The sequence below is a fragment of the Panicum virgatum genome, chromosome 2K (genome assembly GCF_016808335.1).
Source record: "Panicum virgatum strain AP13 chromosome 2K, P.virgatum_v5, whole genome shotgun sequence".
NCBI classification, from domain to species: Eukaryota; Viridiplantae; Streptophyta; class Magnoliopsida; order Poales; family Poaceae; genus Panicum; species Panicum virgatum.
Window position 1 is genome coordinate 52,747,869 of NC_053137.1, and position 23,264 is coordinate 52,771,132.

The 23,264-nt window shown below is 52.9% G+C and overlaps 1 protein-coding gene, 1 long non-coding RNA gene and 1 pseudogene across 2 annotated transcripts; all 3 read left to right on the forward strand.

Annotated features, from left to right (window-relative positions):
* Positions 1–4,050: 4,050 nt before the first annotated feature.
* On the forward strand, positions 4,051–5,678 carry LOC120696126 (annotated as a pseudogene).
* Positions 5,679–6,798: 1,120 nt separating this feature from the next.
* LOC120684654 (3-ketoacyl-CoA synthase 4-like) lies at positions 6,799–8,604 on the forward strand. The gene has a single exon (XM_039966533.1). The coding sequence runs from the start codon at positions 6,848–6,850 to the stop codon at positions 8,306–8,308; it is 1,461 nt and encodes a 486-aa protein (XP_039822467.1). The 5' UTR covers positions 6,799–6,847; the 3' UTR covers positions 8,309–8,604.
* A 6,510-nt stretch (positions 8,605–15,114) lies between these two features.
* Positions 15,115–17,493, forward strand: LOC120696128. The gene is made up of 3 exons (XR_005684022.1): positions 15,115–15,251; positions 16,999–17,168; positions 17,270–17,493. It is a non-coding gene; the product is annotated as an uncharacterized LOC120696128 (long non-coding RNA).
* Positions 17,494–23,264: the final 5,771 nt, after the last annotated feature.

Genomic DNA, 23,264 nt, shown 5'->3' on the forward strand with positions numbered 1-23,264 from the left:
GATCTTTTTGTAATTATGAAAGGTTATATGTGTAATTATGATTTTATGCAAGGTCTTTTTTGCAGTTGTGTTGAATGGGTTGTGTAATTATAGTTTTAGTGGAGGGTGTTTGTGCAAAATTTCAGTGCATTTAATGCATGGTAGTCTTTTTGCTTGTAAGTCTACATTTGAAGTGATTTTGCTTTGAAAAAGACAAATTTCCTAGAATTCAAAATCTCTTCAATGATTTTAATTTTAGCTCTTGAGTCTTTGGTCAAATAAATTTTTGCACAACATCAAAGTTGTAGATCTTGAAAAGTTGAACAACTTTCATGTTGGGCACTTTTTCATTTGAGCTTTAGTTTAAAAGTTATTGCTTGTTTACAGAAAGGTCCCTGGAACTTTTGGAAATTGCAAAATCGCCCTTATGACCATCTCCCCTCCCTGCTCTGCTTCTCGCCGCCGGCCACCGACAGCGCCGCCCGCCGACGCCTTCCCGGCTTTTCCGGCCATTACTTCGCCGTGCGCTGGCTCCCACGCGTCGCCGGCGAGCTCCTCCCCCTCCTGTTGCCTTGCGCTGGAGCCTCCACCCCTCGCCACGCACCCCCGCCGCGCCCAGAACCTCCCCGACGGCCGCCACCGCGACGCCGCCGTGGAACGGCCGCTGCAGAGCACGCCGCCCTCTTCTAGCGAGCGCTTAAGCACTACTTAAACCCCAGAGGTCGATTTCGCTCGTCCATTTCCTCTCCCCTCGCTCCCACGCCGCAGAATGCCGCCGCCGCCCTGCTTGAACCCCGGCGAGCTCCACCCCACCGCGGAGCCGCCAACCCAGACCCGCTCCACCCCTACATCCCCCACCATTAGCACCGCCTCGACCTCGCGCAGCTCCCAGGCCATTTCCCCTCACCCGAACACCACCGGAGCCACCCCGCCGCCGTGCTCCGAGCCCGCAAGCCGCCGCTCGCCGTCGACACCCCCCTCTCCGACCGCCCTAGCCTCGATTCCAAGCACCCAGAGGTGCGCCTTGAACCCGTGAGGCTCACGCACCCCTCCACCCTCGCCGCCGGTGAGCCCCTCGCCGGGAAACGGCCGGTCAAACCTCTCCTCCCCTCTCTGACCCGACCCAAGGACCGCGTGCTTGAATTTGAGAAAGCCCAGGGGGTTATCTGCGATGTCAGTGACTCATTGCAATAGTGCCTTAGGGACTGGTTTGCAATGTTTTTCAGTGATTTTTGAAATTCAATATCAATTCGTAGAAAATTCGTAAATTAGCAAATCTTGATGTTTTGGAATCCTCTTGAAGAGCTCTATGCAGTAGAACTATAATATGTTAGGCTTTAGTTGCAAGTTTTTGCTGTAGGTGTTGTTTTGTGTTACTAGGTGTATAAATACTAGTTCTTTAATCTTTTTCTTATGTGATACTTGAAAGCTGATATTGCTCTGAAATTTTGGTGGTAGTTTACTCTTGTTACACTAGCTTTGCTATAAAAATTTCATGATCAGTTCTTTGTTGTAGCTTTTTATTTGATTTAATCCTTGTTTAGTATACTTTATTTATGATAAATAGTTTCTGTTCTTGTTAAATCCTGAAAATATTCCTGAGTGTTCATCTAGAATATCTTAACTTTTCCAGGAAGTTTGAGCATCAGTTAATAGCTAGACCAGGAGCTAAAATTGAATCTTTCTAAACTGATGTTTGTTTTGTTTATTTTCTCAGAATTATTTCGGTGTAGATAAAATCATGAAAAATTCACAGTAGATATATCATACCTGTGTAGATCTCTTGTTAAATTTTGAGCTTCTGTTATGATCTATTTTGATCTGTATAATTCAAGCTTGTGCTAGGTGTTGCCTGCATAAATGATTTATTGTGATTAAATGGTTACATGTCTTGGCATGATTTTTGCAGGGTAGCTTAGTATGTTAATGTTCTGTTTAGGGTAATTTTGGTAGAATTTATTACTATTTGTACTCTGATTTGTTGTTTTGTTTACAAACCATGACTTAGTGGTATAGTAAATCACCACCACTCATTTTATGAAGTTAGTTAACTTCTTTTGTGCTGTTGATCGTGATGCTTTGTGTAGTTAAATTTGTTATTTAACTACTCTATAAACGATTGCCCATGTTTGTTTATAATGTTGTTTTTGCATTGCATATAGACACGACTGCCTTATCGGACGGGACGTACGAGCTGATCCCGGAATCTGACGGAGGCGATCTCGAAGCTCAAGTAAACACTGCGGAACTAACTGAAGCCCCGAACCAAAGTTCGGAAGAGCCTAGCGCTGAAATAGTTAGCAATTATCGAGAAGGCAAGCCCCGGACATAACCTATATTTCAAATTATTATCATTTACTGTTATTACTTACTTGTGCATTTACAGTTCTTAGGATTTGAATTGAAACCCTAGATGCATGATCCTAGGAACCTATGTACTGAACACTAGACCTGAGTTCGACTATCTGCTAAGCTTATAGGAACGGTAAAAGTCGAGTGATTGCCTGTCACTCGCGAGCTGTATAGGAATTGCTTGTTTACTTTCTGTTATCAATATAAGGACGACAGACGGGGTTGTGTTCGATATCATGTCCTATGTGAGACCCCGTCTGTGTTGATGAACTTGCTAAGGTCGCGGTGTGTGGTAGTGCTGGTTAAGTTTTTGAAAGTACTAGTCACATGCCGTAAATATGGTACGCGGCAAGCCTAGTAGCCGATTGGACCGGGGAGTGGATATACCTCCCACTCTCTCAGTAGGGATAGGTTTTATTATATGTTGCGCAACACTACGACTTCTAGGGACAAGGTTCGGCCTTGGAGCCCTGTAGTCGGGGAGAGTGGCACTATCCACAAGCCGGAAAGAAAGGTTAACGGTTGTTTGGGAATGACCCGACGGTATTCCAGACGTGTGTGCTAGGTTACTCTTGCAAGGTTGAATTTCGATTCAGAATCGTCCGCCTCTCACGATGAAATGAGACTGCTTGATTTCTTTGCCACACAGAGTAACAAGAGCAACAATATTCTTATTAATCTTGATGTTTGCTAGAAGTTCCACCATGTTTGGTTAGTAGATGCTTACATAGAATGGTTAATCAACTAGAATCTTGAAGCTAAAACTTGAAAGTAAGGACCTACTATTTATTGCTTTTCAGCAAAGGAAAAACCAGAGCCTTACAAAGCCTTGCATAGTCTAGCTAAGGTGGGCTACTTATACCCGTTGACGATTAAGTCTTGCTGAGTATTAGAATACTCAGCCTTGCTGTTGAAACCTTTTTCAGGTATGAGTTTTGAGGATCAGATCGCTAGCTTGACCTATCCTTGCTCGTTGCCTCCTGGCTGGTCCGTAGAATGGGATACGTCTTCGGCCGGCAATGACTGTGACGAGTGATACCATGCTTGGGCTAGCTTGGTATACTTTTGCGACGTGTTGTAGTCATCGTGTTTCATCTTCCGCTGTTTAGACTCTGAACTTATAATCATAACTTGTATAACTGTTTTATTTAAGTTGGCCTTGTAGTAATGTGTTTAACTGGCTTGTAATCATTACTATGCCCGTGTTGTAAAAATTGTGGTTGTAATATCTCTGGACTCGCCTTCGTGCGGGGTATGCTTGTTCGATCCGAGAATCGGTGGTTGTATCGGGACGTTACCCGACAGACCAAAAATTGTTCCGTTTGAAGTGCGTTTAAGCTAATGTTGCCTTTATGGTGATGGTTTACGCACTTGAGCCGGGATAATTTAGGCGGTTCTGCCACAGTCCACAAACAACTAGTACTTCTGAACTGTTCCTAAATACGGTCACCCGTAGGGGACCTAGCCGCCCCCGCACAAATCTTAACAAAATCTGGACCGTGCACCTTTTCCGGCGCACGTGCCCTACTCCATCGATCGAGTGCCCGAAAGGTGGCGAATCCACAGCCAATCACCACCGCATCCCATCATTACTCAAAGTGGCCAGGAGTAGCTGTGCACTACTGTCCGGCCGCGTGTTTCCGCCGTGTACTTGGAGTAGGCCTCGCGTGCACCCGTGTCCTTGCGTGTTACAGTGCAGCCCTACCCACCGGCGGACGCGCGGCCGGTGGCCCCGCCGCCTGCGCGTGCCCCGTCCTTTGCCAAACGGCCGGCCGGCGGTGACAATGCACGCTCGCCGCGCACGGCGATCGGCTTCTGGTTGGTTCACCCCTATAAACAAACCACGACGCTAGCGGGGCGAGCATGGACGTGGAGCACAGGGATCGCCTCCTCGCCGCGGCGCGCCGCGCGCTCGGCGCCGCGGTCCTCCTCCTCTGCCTCTTCGCCGAGCTCCTCGTCTTCGTGCTCGGGCGCCACGCGGCGGGCGTCCAGCTGGTGGACTTCGCCTGCCTGAGGCCGCCCCGGCGGCTGCGGATCGCGACCGCGGGCCTCCTCGAGCACCTGGCTCTGCTTCATCGGCTGCTTCGACGAGACCAGCGTCGGGTTCATGTCCCGCGTCATCGGGGCGTCCGGGATGGGGGACGAGACCTACTTCCCGCCGTCGCTGCACCGCACCCCGCCGTCGGCCGCGCACGCCGACGCGCTGGCCGAGGCGCGCACCACGTTCGTCCCCGCGCTCGACAAGCTCTTCGGCCGGACGGGCGTGCCGCCGTCGGCCGTGGGCGCGCTCGTCGTCCCCTGCAGCGGCTTCTGTCCGGCGCCGTCGCTCGCCGCGGCGGTCGCGGGGCACTACCGCATGCGCGGCGACGGCCGCGAGCTCAACCTCTCCGGCATGGGGTGCGCGGCGGGCGCCGTCGGGGTGGACGCCGCGCGGGCCGCGCTGATGGCGCACGCCATCGACTACGCCGTCATCGTCAGCGCGGCCATCGTCATGGTGGGTTGGTAGGAGGGGCTCGGGCTCGGGGAGCTGGAGGCGGAGGCGGCGCTGATGACGTTCCACCGGTTCGGCAACCAGTCGGCGGCGTCGCTGTAGTACCAGCTCGCGTACCACGAGGCCAAGGGGCGGGTCCGGCGCGGCGACCGGGTGTGGCAGCTCGCCATGGGGAGCGGGCGCGGTGTGGCCGTGTGGGAGCGCGTCGGCGGGGACACAGACCGCGCGGCCGCGGGCGACGGCGACGGCCCCCTGGGCCGACTGCATTGCATTCACCGCTTCCTCATCAGAGAATCGTGGAGGCATTGCAAGAGAATCTCTGACTATGATGCCCGGCCGTGATCGACATCGATGCAACCACTGCATCTTTACCTCTCGCTGCACGCATTGATCGACGTCGATGCAACACAAACCACTGAATCTGATGTCTGACGCGTATAGCCCCCAGCAGAGTCTGACGCGATGTCTGACAGCGAACAGAGTGAATGCGAAACGGCTATGCCGGTACTAGTCCGCTTGTTCGGGTCATCTCATCATAAACCGCGCGCCCGCTCTACTGTTTCTCCGATCAGAGGGAATCCTGACATTTGACAAGTGTTTTTGCTCACGTTCTTGAAATTGTATGCGACGGGAAGGGATGCAGATAATGAGCTCGTGAGGGTAGAACTTTGTGTCTTGCTGGGCTTTGCATTTAGATTTATTTCTACTAAGCAGAATGTGGGGGATGCGGGGGAAGCCCTCGGCTGCATGCAGTCGGGCCAAGGCCCTCGGCTGCGCCCGGCCGCAGTTTTACCGCTGCATGCATGGATTTAATTCTTCTCAGTTCTCACTATACTCGTCAGATGCAGTTGCAGCAGATTTTTTTTGTTTAATCTGCAGTTATTTCCTCTCCGCATACTTCAGCAACATGCCGCCTCGCGTCGTGTCCAGCTTCCTTGCCGTGCTCTCCGTTCTCCAAGTCCATCGCTTACGACACACGTATGTAAGCCGTAACCGGCCTTAACTTGCTTGGTTTACCTTCAATTTTCATCAGGAATCCGATGGTAGCTGCTGGTTCCTGATGAAGAGCTGCTGCCATTCCCATCTCCCGAATTACTGGAGTTCCACGTCACTCGTTACGGAACCCATTGTTCCTCGGCACATGACACCTCGAAGGCTCGAACAGTTGCCATTCTGATCTGCCCATGTTCGGACGAGCTAGCTACTGTAAAAGCCAAGTCAGACCCCCACACAGAGGCTGTCTTTCCAAACTTTCCGTCACATCGAAACATTAAATATAGCAAATGATGCATGCATGGAGTATTAAATGTAGGTAAATAAAAAAACTAATTGCATAGTTTTGATGTACACGACAAGACGAATTTTTTGAGCCTAGTTAGGTCATGGTAGGACAACAATTACCACAAACAAGCGAAAAGTGCTACAGCATGCTACAGTGTCTGATGTGACTTTTCGAATTCTTTTCCCTCCATCTAAACACAGCCAGAATCGCTACTGCGCTCTACCTGCCAACCGCACGGTATCCGATCTTTCACTGTGCACCGTGTTCGGTTAGGGGTGAAAAAATTTTCATGAAAACTTTTCGTTTTTTGACCACTAATTAGAGATATTAAATGAAATCTAATTACAAAATAATTTTCACAATTATGATATTGTAGCATGTGTTATAACTAATAAGGTCTTTGACTGCATAAATAGAAGCATCACTGTCGCCAATTATGGTGGAACTTAGCTCATTAGATTCGTCTCGAAAAATTATACCCATTTCTAAAAAAATTTTACAAATAAATTTCATTTAATACTCATGCAGACATTCGTATTTTTGTGTAATTTTGACGTCACCTCTAACCAAACACGCAAAATGATGTACTGACCCCAAGCATTTGGTGCCGCTGATGACACCTGCTCTTTTTTCTGATCGCCGAGAAGAAAAAGAAAACTGAAAACCCTCTATAAAACCTCAGTCCACAGCGTCGTTCCAGGGGTGCACACTGTCACAGTGAGACACCGCGCGCAGCGCCAGCGATGGCCATGGACACTGCGCACCGAGACCACCTCCTCGCCGCGCTGCACGGCGTCCTCGGCGCCGCCACCCTCCTCCTCTGCCTCGCCGCCGAGCTCCTCGTCTTCGCGCTCCGGCGCCACGCCGCGTTCTACCTCGCCCCCGTGGCCGCGATGCTCCTCTCCGGCCACCTCCGCCGCCGCGCCGCGGCGGCGGAGATCGGCCTCGTCGACTTCGCGTGCCTGAAGCCGCCCCGGCGGCTGCGCATCCCCGTGGCGGGGCTGCTGGAACACTTCCGCCTCATCGGCTGCTTCGACGACGGCAGCGTCGAGTTCATGAGCAAGGTCATCGAGGCCAGCGGCATGGGCAACGAGACCTACTTCCCGCCGTCGCTGCACTACATCCCGCCGGCGGCCACGCACGCCGGCGCCGTCCAGGAGGCGCACATGCTCTTCTTCCCCGCGCTCGACGACCTCTTCGCCCGGACCGGCGTCCCGCCGTCCGCCGTCGGGGCGCTCGTCGTCAACTGCAGCGGGTTCTGCCCGGCCCCGTCGCTCGCCGCCATCATCGCCAGCCGCTACCGCATGCGCGGCGACGTCCGGACCTTCAACCTCTCCGGGATGGGCTGCGCCGCTGGCGTCGTCGGCGTGGACGTCGCCAGGGGCGTCCTGCTCGCGCACGCCGTCCCCTACGCCGTCGTCGTCAGCGCCGAGATCGTCACCGTCGGGTGGTACAGCGGCAAGGACCAGGGCAAGCTGCTCCTCAACTGCTACTTCCGCACGGGCTGCTCCGCCGCGCTCCTCACCAGCCGCCGCCGCGGCGCGGTGCCGGTCAAGTACCGGCTCGCGAGCCTGACGCGCACGAACCAGATCGCCAACGACCGGAGCTACCGCTCGGGGTACCGCGAGGAGGACGACGAGGGCGTCACCGGCTTCACCCTGGGGCAGGGCGTCGGCCGCATGGTGAGCGAGCTGCTGCGCGCGCACCTCGTGACGCTCAGCCTGTCCATCCTCCCGTGGCGCGACAAGCTGCGCTACGCGCTCGCGCTGCTGCTGCTCCTGCTGTCATCCCGCCGGCGCCGGGACGGCGGCGGCAGCAAGCTCGCCCGCGGCGGCCGCGGCGCCGTGCCGCTGCCGGACTTCCGCGCGGCGGCGGACCACTTCTGCCTGCCGTCGTCGGGGCGGCCGATGATCTGGCGGCTGGGGCAGGGGCTCGGGCTGGGCGAGCGGGAGATGGAGGCGGCGCTGATGACGTTCCACCGGTTCGGGAACCAGTCGGCGGCGTCGCTGTGGTACCAGCTGGCGTACCTGGAGGCCAAGGGGCGGGTCCGCGCGGGCGACACGGTGTGGCAGCTCGGCGTCGGCAGCGGCCTCAAGGCCAACAGCCTGGTGTGGCAGCGCGCCGCCGCCGGGGCCGACGGGGAGCGCGACGAGCTGGGGCCGTGGGCGGACTGCATCCACAGGTACCCTGTCACGGAAACGTAAAGCGCAGACGCGAGACTCGCTGCTCGGGGTGAATCCCGAATCCGTCGTGCAAGCTGCAGAGCTCCAAACCACCTCGATCGAGTAGTGGTCTTGGAGGTGGAGACGCTTCGTGATGTCCATTTCGTTCGAGTTTCCTAGTGTTATGAACTAGTTTATTAGTCAGTAATAGCAGCATGTACATGTACGCCTTGCTTTGTACTACGTGTTTTTGATTTGAGATGGATCAAATCATATCAACTCGTGATGTGTTTGTTTTCCCATGAATAAATGAACAAGTTTAATAAATAAATAAATAAATAAATAAATAAATGTGCAAACACGTACAGACTACAGAGCTTCCAAACACGAGGGGGAGCGAGGGGGCGACACTCGACAGTATCTAGTAGCTGGCTGGCTCACCTGCATTTGCCCGGCCAGGCTTCATCTGTTAACACAGGGTTTGTACTGTACATCTGTACTGCTACGGTTTACCATCGGATCTGATAAAGACGTGTGGATGGGGGCGACTGCTCCGACGACGCCGTCCGGTGTCGAGCTGGTGTGGTGCCCTGCAGCAACAGCAGCGACGATGCCTGGCGTCTCGTCGGCGACGACGGGGGAGAAGAAAGCAAGGAAGACAGTGCACGTTGCCAAGAGTTATGAGCCCGTACCAGCCGGCGGCCAGACGCAGTAAAAGGCCTTGCGTCAGAGTGTATGGACTGGCCAGTGGCGGAAGGTCAAGCGGCACACTCACTGCTGCCACTGCGCCCATGAATCATGCACTCCAGCCAACAGTATTTTCTCTCACATCAAATCAGCACCAGTCAGCAACCACCAGTCAGCCGTACTTTTCTTTCACAACAAATCAGCACCAGCCACAGCATAGCGAACAGAGTGAGGGTGTACGTAGACACACAGTTACGACACTGGCCAGCCACCATCATGGCATCGTCACCGGCACTGGCCACCAACAACTGAACAAGATTAACGTGCGAGATGATTGTCGGTATCCCGGGACCGGGGTACCCCCTCTTACTACGTCTGGGCCAGGACTCGCGTAGTTATCCTAAACTACACGCTGAAGAGCAGAGCAGCCGAACCCCTGCGGTCCGGAGTCCATCTCGCCGGGCCAGCGGACCCGAACCTGCTCTCTGCTCGGGGGAGGGTCCGGTGACGTCACGTGTCCCAGAGAAGGCAGCGCCCAGCGCAGATAGCCGGGGGTCCCCGGACCCCCATGCCATCCGGACCCCCAGCGCGCGGGGAACCGGCATTTCACCCAGGAGGGGTCCGGAGCCGCCACGTGTCCGTAGGCGCGGGCACGAGTCTTCCGCCGGAAGACTCGCCCACCCACCGCATTTAATGCGGGACGCTGGGGCGTGCTCTGTCGCCGCAGAGCACGGGGCAGCCTTTGCCAGACTCCACTATTGGTCGCGTATTACCAAGGTGCACAGTGCAGCCGCAGGCGCCGCGCACGCGGTGCACGTTAGTCTGCCGCATTAAATGGATGCGACGGCACGGCACTTTCCATCATGCCGCCTACGCTGCAAGCTACGCGGCATGAACAGCATGTGTGGCGCAACCTACCCAGCTAGCTTCAACCACCGCACCAACATGACAGGGCAAGACCACGCCGATCGGAGGGTCTGCGCCGGTCAGTACACCCATGCGGACGAGGCAGCGAAATCCCGGAATAAGATCTTCCCTAGACGTAGCACCATAATAGCGCTAGGCGTTATGTTATTTAAATACATCCACATTAGGCTCACCTGTCGGGATCCCAACGGCTATGTACGTGCTTCCCTTTGACTATGAAAGGGGAGCACACGCTAGTCTCAGGACAAGTGGACTCAGACTCTCTCCCTCACACTCTCAGCTCACCAGCTAGAACCACTCTCGAGTAATCTCTTGTGAGCACAGTCAATACAACACACAGTGGATGTAGGGTATTACGCTCCGGCGGCCCGAACCACTCTAAACCTTCTATGTTCATCGTGTTCTTGCATCTAGATCGGACTAATCCTAGCTATCCCCCAAGTTCATTCTCCCTTAGGGCTTAGGCGAGTGCATTCTGCCACCCAGCTAGGTTTACCACCCGACATTTGGCGCGCCAGGTATGGGCAAAGTTAGCTAGTTTTAGTTCATCTCTTGCTCGTCTCCATGGTTCGTGTGGTTGAGCACTCCCACCACGACGACGATGTGGAGATGGAGGGTGTGGCGTCATCCGCGCCAAGCGCCTCTCGCCTTCCTGCGCCAGGGGCAACTGTGCCCGTTGAGCAGCCACCGATTGCAGTGGCGCATGTTGCACGCCAGCGAGAATCAGGGCGCCCATCAAAGGCCCCCTCGCAAGCTGCGAGCAGCGGGGCGCTGGCGGCAGCTAGGGAGTTGCTTCGCAACCCTCCGACTACTGCAGCCTCGCCAGACGCCCTGAGGCAGTGGCGGGACGACGTTGACCGTCTCCTCCATCTGGCTCAGGCCTCCCCCAGATCCACAAGGATTGGGCAATGACCTCCGCCTGGCAATGCGGTGGTACCCTACCACCAGCACAAGGGCGGCGCGTCGGCATCCGTGTGCTCCCCCACGGTGAGGGATACGCGAACAGAAGACCTGCGGGCGGAGCTCAACCTTAGGCGCGCGGCTGAGGACGCCCGCATCTCCGTGGAAAGGGCGCGAGAACGCCGCCTCAACATCGAGGGCCGCAATCTCAACGCCGACTTGGATGCAGCGGCACCCAAGTTCCTAGGAAACGCCCGAGCACCAGCGGCTGCCCCGGTTGCTGGGGTGGGCTGTGCCGCGCTCGCGGATCATCTCCGCGCGGTGGCCTGGCCGTCCAAGTTTCGTCCACAACTGTCGGAGAAGTACGACGGTACCACTAATCCGTCGGAATTCCTGCAGGTACGTCACCGCCATCACAGCAGCTGGTGGCAACGACGCTGTCATGGCGAGCTACTTTCATGTAGCCATGACTGGGCCAGCCCGGACTTGGCTCATGAACGTCACTCCTGGGACGATTCAGTCCTGGGAGGGGCTCTGTGCCAGATTTACGGCGAACTTTGCCAGTGCTTATCAGCAGCATTGTGTGGAGGCTCACCTCCACGCCGTGAGGCAGAAACCCAGAGAGACGCTCCGGGCATTCATCTCGCGCTTAACCAAGGTACGAGGTACTATTCCTCGTATCTCTGATGCATCTATCATTACTGCTTTCTGTCAGGGAGTACGTGATGAGAAGATGCTCGAGAAACTGGCGACGCACGAGTTGGAAAGCGCCACCACACTTTTCTCACTGGCCGACAAGTGTGCCAGGGCCGCTGAGGGCCGCGCATGGCACTCAGTCCCCCAAGACGGAGTCACCGAGGCTGGTGGCTCCAGAGCTACCGTCCAGGGCGGTGGCAAGAAAAAGAAGAACAAGAACTGCGGTCTCGGGGGGGCCCAGGCTGGAGCCCTAGTTGCTGCGGCAGCAGCACCAGCTGCAGCAACGGCAGCTGGGGGCCAGAATGCGAACGGCAAGTGCCCGCGCCCGCAGGCTGGCAATGGTGGTTCATGCCCAGTTCATCCCACCGCTCGCCACAGCGCCGCTGACTGCCATGAGATCCAGAAACTCGCGAAGTGGGTCAGTGGGCGGCGTGAGCAGGCCTCCAAGGATGGCTACCCCCTCCTTGCCAGCGGTCTGGCAAGGAGAAAGCCTCCGACAGTGAGGCCGCTGCCGTGGAGAAGGGGCTGGGGTACCAATCCCCTGTTCAAGAACTAAAAGGTATCTACAGCCATGGTGACACCGACTCTGGCGAGGACGAGCGCTGCAAGAAGCTGTACGTGATGTACGGCGGAAGCTCGGAACTCGTCTCCCGAAAAGATGTCAAGACCCTTCGCCGAGAGGTCCTCTCGGTGAAGCCGGGGGTCCCGAGGGCGGCGCCTCACCATAGGTGGAGGAACACCACCATCTCCTTCGGGCCATCTGACTGCCTGGAGAACATGGCCGGGGGCTGGTGTACTACCTCTAGTCACCGCCCCTGTCATAGCCAACATCAGGCTCTATCACGTGCTGATCGTCGGCGGGGCTGGCCTCAACGTCATCAGCTATGCAGCGTTCAAGCAGCTACAGATCCCGGAGTCCAAGCTGGCTCCCTCTCGCCCATTCTCAGGAGTGGGCCCCCACCCGGTGTTCCCTCTGGGGAGCATCACTCTACCGGTCACATTCGGGACTGAGGAGAACTTCCGCACGGAGAACGTCCAGTTCGACGTCGCAGAGGTAAACCTCCCGTTCAATGCCATCATTGGCAGGCCGGCGCTCTACCGCTTCATGGCCATTGCTCACTACGGGTACTTGGTCTTGAAGATGTCTTCCCCTGCCGGTGTCCTCACCGTGCGGGGTGACCGCACCGCTGCCGTCGCTGCAGTTGAGAAACTGCATGCTCTGGCGGCGGAGGCTGCACGCTTCGAGGAGGATACCCCCTCCACCTCGCGAGCCAGGGCGCCCACAAGGGCACCTAAAGTTCAGCCGTCTGATCCGGATAACGTACCCGTGAAGACCGTGCATGTCGGAGCGGACTCCTCCAGGACCACTCGCATCGCGGGAAACCTGGCGGACAAATAGGAAGACGCGCTCATCACTTTCCTCCGGGCAAATGAGGACGTGTTCGCCTGGGAACCGTCACAGATGCCTGGGATCCCCAGGGAAGTGATCGAGCACCATCTGAGGATCTACCCCGACGCCAAACCGGTACGCCAGAAACCTCGGAAGCAGTCCGTGGAGCGGCAGAACTTCATCCGTGAAGAAGTCTGCAAGCTGCTACACGCTGGCTTCATCGAGGAGGTCCACCACCCCGAGTGGTTGGCCAATTTGGTCGTCGTGCCAAAGGCCAACGGGAAGCTTCGGATGTGCATCGACTACACCAGCCTCAACAAGGCATGTCCCAGAGACCCCTATCCTCTTCCACGTATCGATCAAATTGTGGACTCCACCTCCGGGTGTGACCTTTTGTCTTTTTTAGATGCTTACTCTGGTTTGCACCAGATACAGATGTCTAGGGAGGATAGGAAACATACTACTTTTGTAACAGTTGATGGACTTTATTGCTATATTGTCATGCCATATGGACTACGGAATGCCTTACTCACGTTTGTGCAAGCTATGAACAAAACTTTCTATAATTTAATTAGAGATATAGTTGAGGTATATGTCGATGATATCATAGTCAAAACTAAGGTAGGGTTAACCCTAGTCGAGGACCTGTCCCTCGTCTTCGACCGACTGCACACCATGCGCACGAAGCTGAATCCCGAGAAGTGCGTTTTCGGCGTCTCGGCAGGGAAGCTGCTGGGTTTCCCGGTCTCACATCGAGGCATCGAGGCAATCGCAGCCAAGATCAAGGCGATCGAGGCGATGAGGCCTCCTGGCCACATCAAGGACGTACAGATACTCACCGGGTCCTTGGCTGCTCTTAGCCGCTTCATTTCAAGGCTGGCAGAGAGGGCTCTCCCCTTCTTCAAGCTGTTGAGGTCCGGTCCATTCTCTTGGACTGAAGAGGCTGAACAAGCCTTCCAGGACCTGAAACAGCACCTCACCTCACTGCCAGTATTGGTGGCTCCAGAGCCAGGTGAGACGTTATTTTTGTATCTTGCTGTGTCTGCAGAGGCGGTCAGTATGGTGCTAGTGGCCGAGAGGACTGAGCAAGCCCGCCAGGGGGATACCGGCGTCCCCCCAGCCAAGGATGATGGGCCGGACCACGGACATGGGGGTCCGGCAGCTAAACCTCTGTCTGAAGGTCCGAACCCCGGACATGGGGGCCCGGAGGAGCCTCAGCCTAGAGGGAACCCAGAACCGCTGGGGGTCCGAGGGCCTGACGTGGTGGACAAGGGCGAGTCGGACCCGTGGCCAGGGTCCGGACCATCCAGAAGCCAGTCTACTATGTCAGCGAAGTCCTCCACGAGGCAAAGGCCAGGTTATGGCTGGAAAAATAGCTCGAGGCTCGCGAGCCGGCTCGAGCTGGGTGCGGCTCGGCTCGGCTCGAAGAGGCTCGCGAGCCTGAACGAGCCCGAGCTAAGCCCAGTTATCTGGCTCGGCAAAATAGCGAGCCGAGCCGAGCCAGCTCGCTGCGGCTCGCGAGCTGCTCGCGAGCTAGGCCAACCACCGGCCGAGAGGCCCAAGCGGCAAGCGTCCAGCGGCCCAGCAGCGGCCCATCGCGTTAGCCTGTTAGTCTGTTAGGGACTTAGGGTTCAATCACACACCTCCACTCCTACTCTCTGCCTCCATCGCTGCCTGCCCCCTGCATCCACCACCCGCTCGCTCCAGGCAAAGGTGCCGCCGCCGCCAGCGCTCTGGTCCCTCCCAATTTGCGAGTTCTCGGAGGTGGGCGCCCGCGTAGCTCGTCCGTGCCGACATCCTCTCCCTCGGTGGCTGCCTGCTGCAAGTCTGCAATTACTTTCTCAAGGTCAGTCCCTGCCTGCAGCAACAGACTTCTCTGACCGTCATTTAGTCCTTAGCTTCCAGCAATGAGCTCATTTGTTTGTTCCTTCATGCCTGTGTAGACTTGCTTATTTTCATCTGATATGTGATATGCTACTTGCTTATTTTCATCTGATATGTAATATGCTACTTGCTTATTTTTTTCCAGATTTACTACTGCTAATTGATGGAATCTGCTGTGCAAGGGAAGAGTAATGAAAGTGAGGGGACTGATTCAGAGAGTAATTCATTTGACAAGAATGATGAGATGTCTGAGGATGAGTTGATAGTGCTAGGTGGGAAAGGTGCTGCTGAATCTGATGGTGGAAGTGGAAAAGGAGGCAAGAAAAGGCGCAGGGGGGTGAAGAAGAAGGTTAATGTGCTTGGGGAAGGGGGCAGCAGGAACAAATCCAAAGTTTGGGATGTCTTTGATAAGGTGACTATGCCAGATCCGAATGAGAAGGGAAAAATGTTATCAAAGGCAAAGTGCAAATACTGTAAGAAGATGTATGCTTACATACAAGGGTCAACAACGTCGACATTATCAAGGCACATGAAGAATTGTGACATGTACAAGAAACATATAGCAGAGAAGCTAGATCAAAAACTTTTGAGCTTTGCTCCTTCAAAGGCAGGTGAATCTGGTTCTAGTCTCCCTGCTATCACGTCTCCAAAAGATTATAATCATGATCAAGTTAAGAAATTAATTGCCAAGATGATTATAGTTCATGAGTACCCATTTAGGATGGTTGAGCACACATGGTTTAACATTTTCATGACTTATTTGAATCCTCTATACCAGTTTATTGGTAGGAAGACCATAAAAGCTGAATGCTTGAAAGTGTATGAGTCTGAAAAAGAAGCACTAGCAAAGATCATTAAAGGTGTGGATTTCATTTCCTTAACCACTGATTTGTGGACATCTAATCAAACATTATCGTATATGTGTTTGGTTGCACACTACATAGATAGTGATTGGAAAATGCAATATCGTGTGCTGAATTTTTTTGAGTTAGATCCTCCACACAAAGGACCTGTGATAGGACAAGCTGCATATGAATGTGTTGCTGCATGGAAAATAGAGGATAAGATTATATCCTTGACTCTAGATAATGCTGCAAACAATGATGGTGCTATCCGTGGTTTGAGGGCTAGGTTTGCAGCTAGACAGGGTTATGCCTTCACTGCAAAATACTTCCATGTCCGGTGTTGTGCACACATTATTAATTTAGTTGTCAATGATGGAACTACCGCATTAGCTTCCTTGATAGAGAACTTAAGGTGCACTGTGAAATACCTTAAGAAGTCTCCATCTCGCATGCATAAGTTTGTAGAGATATGTAGATCTCTTGCATTGCAAATTGGAGAAGGGATGAGGCTTGATGTGTCAACGAGGTGGAGTTCAACATACAAGATGTTGCGTACTGCTATAGCTTATAGGAAGCTATTCAAACATATGCTGATGCAGATTTAAACTATAAGTGGGAACCTACGACTGAGGAATGGGATTTGTTTGTTGCAATTGAACCAATTCTTGCCTATTTAGCTAAGGTAACCACTGCATTGTCAGCTTCTTCATATCCCACTGCAAATCTATTCTATCCTCACATTGTGGATGTCAAGATTGCATTGAGGGCAGCAATGTTTTCCAATAATTTAAATTTGAATAAAATGGGTACTGCAATGATGGAAAAATTCAACAAGTACTGGGAAGAAAAGAATAATGTTATGGTGGTTGCTACTATCCTAGATACGAGGTATAAGATGAGATATATTGAGTGGTGCTTTGGTAGGATTTTTGATGTAGACCAAAGTGGATTTGAGATAGAGGAAGTTCGAGCTGAGTTAGAAAAGTTGTATGAAGAGTGTGAGTTGCAGCATAGAGAGAAAAAAGCTGCTCAAAGCAAGTCCAATGCATCCTCATCCTTGACGATTGATAGATCGTGCGGTTTGCCTTTTGCTTCATGTGAATTTCAGTCATATTTATCATCTACTGAAGCGAACCCATCAAAGAGTGAGCTGCTAATCTATTTGGATGAGCTGAATGTGAGTTTAGAAGACAAAGAGTTTGATTTGCTGAACTGGTGGAAGGTTAATTCACATAGATCTCCGGTGGTGTCGAAAATGGCAAAGAAGTTCTTAACTGTTCCGGCAACCTGTGTGTCTTCAGAGTCTACTTTTAGCACTGGGGGTAGAACTCTAGATGACTATCGTAGTTCTCTAAGCCCTTCTACGGTGGAGGCATTGATATGCGCATCTAGCTGGATTCGAGGTGCACATGATGGAACCCGTATATATGTGGTATGTTATTCTTTAACTATTTGTTCTAGTTGGTTTCTTTTTTTTGTTTGACTTTAATTACTCTTTCTATTTTCAGGAAGAAGATGAGGAGGATGACATCGAGAATATTTCATTTCCAAAAAGCTTTGTAGAGAGTAACTAGTAAGATGTGATTTTCATCTGTTATTACAATAGTGTTACGAAATACTAATATTCTACTATTCTGAAATTTTTATGTCTATTCTCTATTGCATGTTTTCTAGGCTGGAGAGTGGAGACATCAGGACATGGAGCTGGACTTCACTGTTGCTTGCTGGATGGTGCCTGGGCGCCTGGCTGCCTGCTTTTGTGGAATGCTTGGAGCTGGACTTGGCTGTTGCTTGCTGGATGGTACCCGGCTACCTGCTTTTGTGGAATGCTTTTCCAGTAGAATGCTTTTGTGGGTTGTGGCTGCTGCCTCGAAATGTGTTGCCTCTGAAGTTTTTATCTGTAGATGCGTAGATAAATGTTTAGTTCATTAGTTGTTTTTTATCTTGCGGTCTTGCCTGTGTACTGAAGTATAAACCATATGCAAAGACTATGTCTGCTTGAATATGCTATAGCAGTGCGTCGGCTCGCGAGCCTTGAACGAGCCGAGCCGAGCCGACTTTCCCAGCTCGCAAAATGACCGAGCCGAGCTTGGCTCGGCTCGCTAACCCACCGAGCCACACTGAGCCGAGCCGAGCCGGACTTGGCTCGGCTCGTTTCCAGCCCTAGGCCAGGTATCTTGAGACGCCTAAGCTTATCTATGCCATACTTATTGCATCCAAGAAATTGCGCCATTATTTCCAGGCGTACAGAGTTGTCGTAGTGACCTCTTATCCACTGAGAGCGATCCTACACAACTCCAATACCACGGGCAACATCGCTAAGTGGGCAGTAGAGTTGGCTGAGTTCCAGCTGGACTTCCAGCCCCGCCACGCAGTCAAAAGCCAAATCTTGGCTGATTTCATAGCAGAATGGACTCCTTCCCCAAGCAATTCTGGGGGTTCGGACCTTAACGCCGGACCCCCGGAGCCAGAAGTCAGGACACCAGTCTTCACCAAGCCCCACTGGACACTCTTCTTTGACGGGTCCGTCCGCAATCAGTGGGCCGGAGCTGGTGTGGTCCTCATCGATCCAAACGGAGATCAACTGAAGTACATGGTGCACCTTGAGTTCAAGGCCACCAACAACATGGCAGAGTACGAGGCTTTGATCTTTGGCCTGACAGAAGCCCTGTCTATGGGGGTCCGGCAGCTCCTGGTGAAGGGAGATTCTCAGCTGATCATTAAGCAGGTCCGAGGGGAGTGCAGTTGCAACAATCCCCAGCTCGCAGCATATCTCATACATGTGAGGAAGCTCGAGAAGGACTACACGTGCGTGTACATACCTAACAATATCAACCCAACACGCACGGGGCAGCTGGTGAGTGCAGGAGCCTCAGGAGCTGACGCGGAGAAACAGGCATGGCTGGCAAAGTACGCTACCGGGCCGAGTGCTGAACCCTCGGCCCCAGGAGTTCTTAGTGTGGAGCAGGTCAGTGCAGTACTAAAGGACCAGTTTGGCATCCTGCCCAAGAGAAAGGCGATCGGCTATTCCAAGCCGTATCCAAGTGACTACGATTTGATCCCGTTGCCACCCAAGTATCGGCTTCCGGAGTTCACCAAATTCAGCGGATCAGAAGGAGCCAGCTCCATTGAACATGTGAGCCGATACCTGACGCAGCTTGGGATGATCTCAGTATCGGATCCTCTGAGGGTTCGTTTCTTCTCCCAGTCTCTCACAGGTTCAGCTTTTGGATGGTATACATCACTGCCTCCAGATTCGATCCGGACTTGGAGGCAGCTGGAAGACCAGTTTCACACCCAGTATCATTCAGAGGCTGCTGAGGCTGGGATTGCTGACCTCGCCCAAGTCAGGCAGAAGCGAGGTGAAAGCATCTCAGAGTACGTGCAGCGCTTCCGAGAGGTCAAGAACCGATGCTACACGTCGCGCATAACAGAAAAGGAAGCGGTTGATCTGGCAGTTCTGGGACTCGCTAAGCCGATCAAGGATCTGGCTTTTCAGTTGGAATTTTCCTCGCTGGCACACATGGTGCAGAAGCTTACAGCGTATGAACACTACCACCCTGATCTATACCAGGAAAAGTTCAAGCGCCATGTCAATATGGCCCAAGCTGGCGATTCCGATGATTCTGGCGAGGAACAAGAAGAGGCTGTGGCAGAGTGGACCCGGGGGCAAACCCCGTCCCGTGCAAGTGGGTCAAACAGAAGGGGCTTGTGAAGGGCATTGACTTTGATGTGGCCAAGGCAGAGCAGATATTTGATCTACTGCTCAAGGAAAAGCAGTTGAAGCTCCCGGAGAATCATAAGCTGCCAAATGCACAAGAGCTGCAGGGGAGGCTGTACTGCAAGTGGCACCACTCGTTCACTCATGCCACAAATGACTGCAAGGAGCTACGTCGGCAGATCGAATCGGCTATCGAGCAGGGCTGATTAATTCTGGCCCAACACACGATGAAAGTGGACAGCCAACCATTCCCACAAGCTAACGTGGTGGAGCTGTCAGATTTCGGACCCAAGGGCCAGAACTTGGCATTCCAGATCAACATGGCCGGGCCCATGCGCCGCCGTGACGAGCAGAGGAAAGAGGCCGCTTCTGGCAAACGGCCCCAAGATAAACACGAGCCGGAGCAGCAACATGTTACTGAAGAACAAGTGCGTCACATCCGCAATCAGCTCCCAGCTTCCAATCAGTTTCTAGAAAAGTACCAGTATCAGTACAAGTTGCGCCGCCGATATGAATCGGAAGAGGAGGAGTATGAGCACCGCACAGGGAGGACACTGGGGAGGCGCCATGCTATACGCGACCACTGGCATTGCCCGTTCTTCAGGTACTGTTGGAATTCCGGCATGAGCCGATTGCCTACTATAGATGATTGCTTGGAGTGCAGGCCTCGGGGACGCCAGCAAGACGAGACATCGGTGTTCCAGCGCTTGGGGCCTAGAACACATCACGACGACCATGTGAGGTAGCCACCCAGGGATGATCTTGAGCTAGAAGAAGAAGACAAGTATCATCGTCCACGGTGGTGTCCTGACGGGCTCAGCCGATCATAGAAGCGCAGAGTGCAGCGCCTACGCAATCTCGAAGAGGCAGAAGCAAGGTACCTTGACGTGTTGAGGAAAGCGTGTCTGGATCACGCAGAGCAAGTCAGGCACCCGCGAAGGGTGGAAAGGCATCCTCCAAGGAGGGAGTGGCGCCCCAAGCAGCCAAGAGCCGATGACAAGCCATCGGCTGATGTGAACTTGGTGTTCGTGCTCCCATCGGAGTTTCGGGTGCCCCAACCGGAGGAATTGGCCATCGCACAGCTGGATCTCGGCCCACAGCCGATCATCTTCGAGAAGCCCAAGGAGAGAAGCTACAAGCACCTGAAGGGATTGTATCTCAAGGGCCTCATCGATGGCAAGCCTGTAAACAGGATGTTGGTCGACACTGGCGCCGCAATCAACCTGATGTCGTACTCAGTGCTGCGCCAGTTGGGTCGTTCCACTGCTGATCTTATCAAGACCAATGTGATGCTCAATGATTTCAACGGTCAGCCGTCAGAGGCACAGGGTGTCCTCAATGTGGAGTTGACAGTTGGCCGCAAGACCATTCCAACATCGTTCTTCATCGTCAACAGTAAGAGTACATACACAGTGCTCCTTGGGAGGGATTGGATTCATACAAATTGTTCCTTCCATGATGCATCAGTGATTGGTCCAGTGGGATGGTGATGAAGTGGAGGTGGTCCGTGCAGATGATTCCAGCGAGGTTTCGCTTGCAGACATGAACGCCTGGGATGCGGAAGGGCAAGAGACGATCTCAGGGATCGCGCTGGAAGACTGTGATCGGATTGAAGCAACAAAAAACAGGCTGAGGCTGATCTTATCCACTGGCCTCACAGAGTAGACACATCCTGGCAAGCTACGGAATCCAGCAAGGTTAGAGAGGCCGGTCCCAGCGACCGGCCCCAAAAAATGAGTGATATAGATTTGGGGTTACAATTATTATATCATGTGCAAACAATGGACTTTGCTGAGCATTCAGATTTGAGTAATAATGGAAATGTGGGAACGGCCAGCCCATGCGGTTGACCGGAAAAATTTTCTAGTTATCTCCCTGTGTTTGCTGTCGATGTCGATCTTTCAGATGGCGGCAAGTCAGGCTACGGGTTTACGTCTGCTGATGATTTGGAGGAAGTCTATATTGGTCCCGGGGATAAGCCGCGACCGACATTTATCAGCAAAAAGTTAGACCCGATCTTGCGGGAGCAAATGATAGCACTGTTGAAGGAGTACCGGGACTGTTTCGCGTGGGATTATACTGAGATGCCCGTCCTGGATAGAAACATCGTCGAGCATCGGCTCCCGCTTAAGAAGGGATTTCGGCCGTTTCAGCAACCAGCACGTCAGATGAAGGCCGAAGTCCTGGAGGAGGTTAAGAAAGAAGTGCAAAAAATGCTGGATGCAAGATTCATCAGGCCATGTCGGTATGCGGAGTGGATCTCTAGCGTGGTCCCTGTCCAAAAGAAAGATGGCCGATGGCGAGTCTGCGTGGATTTTAGAGACCTCAACAGAGCAACGCCAAAAGATGAGTATCCGATACATGTTGCGGAAACATTGATCAACGCAGCGGCTGGTCATAAGATGAGTATTATGGACGGTAATGCCAACTACAACCAGATTTTTATGGCCCCAGAGGATGTACACAAGACCGCGTTCATAGTACCAGGTGCGGTCGGGTTGTTCGAGTACTTGGTTATGACCTTTGGGTTGAAAAATGCCGGTGCAACGTATCAACGTGCCATGAATTACATTTTTCATGATCTCATCGGCAAGTTGGTAAATATCTACATTGATGATGTCGTGGTCAAGCCTATATCGGCTGGGGGGGCATCTGGAAGATTTGCGTCAGGTCTTGGAGCGGACTCGAAGGTTTGGGCTTAGAATGAACCCAAAGAAGTGCGCCTTCGGTGTATCGGCTGGTCAGTTCTTAGGATTCCTGGTACACGAGCGGGGAATCGAGATCGGTTTGAAAAGTCAAGAAACTGTAAGGACAATGAGACCACCTACTACGAAGAAAGATTTGCAGAAGCTCATCGGCAAAATCAACTTTGTCAGACGTTTCATCTCCAATCTGTCTGGGTGCATCGAGCCGTTCATGGGTTTGGTGAAAATCAAAACAGATGCTGAGTTTCGCTGGGGGGCAGAACAACAGAAGGCTTTTGATGAAATCAAGGAATATCTATCGAAGCCTCCAGTGTTGGTTCCACCCCAGCAAGATAGGCAATTCTACGTGTACCTGTCCGTGGGTGACACTTCCATTGCTTCGGTATTGGTTCAGAAGCACGACGGCCAGGAGAGGGTTGTTTTCTACCTCAGCAGGCGCATGTTAGACGCCAAGACCAGGTACCTTGAGATCGAGAAGCTTTGCCTTTGTTTATTCTTTACATGCACAAAGCTTCGTCATATTTTGCTCTCGGCGGAAACGATTGTCATCTGCAAATCGGATGTCATAAAGTATATGTTGTCAGCTCCAGTTCTGAAAGGCCGGCTCGGAAAGTGGATGTTTGCATTGTCAGAGTTCGATATCCGATATCAGCCTGCGAAGGCAGTCAAAGGACAGGCACTGGCGGATCTCGTGGCAGACAGGGTTAGCACCGATATAGCTGCACTGTTTATACGTGCCTGGGCCATGTTTTTTGACGGATCGGCATGCGATGATGGATGCGGCGTGGGAATTCTGTTGGTGTCACCTCGAGGGGTGACTTATTCTTTTTCCATCAAGATGGCTACTCCATGCACCAATAATTTAGTAGAATATGAAGCTGTGCGCAAAGGGATGGAATTACTCCTGGAAGCTGGTGCAGAGGTAGTGAAAGTATTTGGGGATTCGAAACTGGTGATTTCTCAGCTCACGGAAGAATATAAATGTGAGAGCGAGTCTCTTTTCCCAATATGGATGCAATGCCGTAAGTTGATGTCACAATTCAGGTACATTAATTTCCACTGGATACGCAGAACTCTAAACAATGAAGCCAATGATTTGGCACAGATGGCTTCTGGATACAAGGAAACAGCCGATGGAGTCGATGTAAAGGTTCAGTTTCTAGAACCTAGAGACTGGAGAGCCGATATCTTCAATTATTTGAAGGATTTGGCTCGGGGGGCACCCAGAAGGATAAGACTCAAA

What these genes read in the sequence shown, in the direction of transcription:
- LOC120684654 (XM_039966533.1), top strand. Translation starts at nt 6,848, where the DNA reads ATGGCCATGGACACTGCGCACCGAGACCACCTCCTCGCCGCGCTGCAC.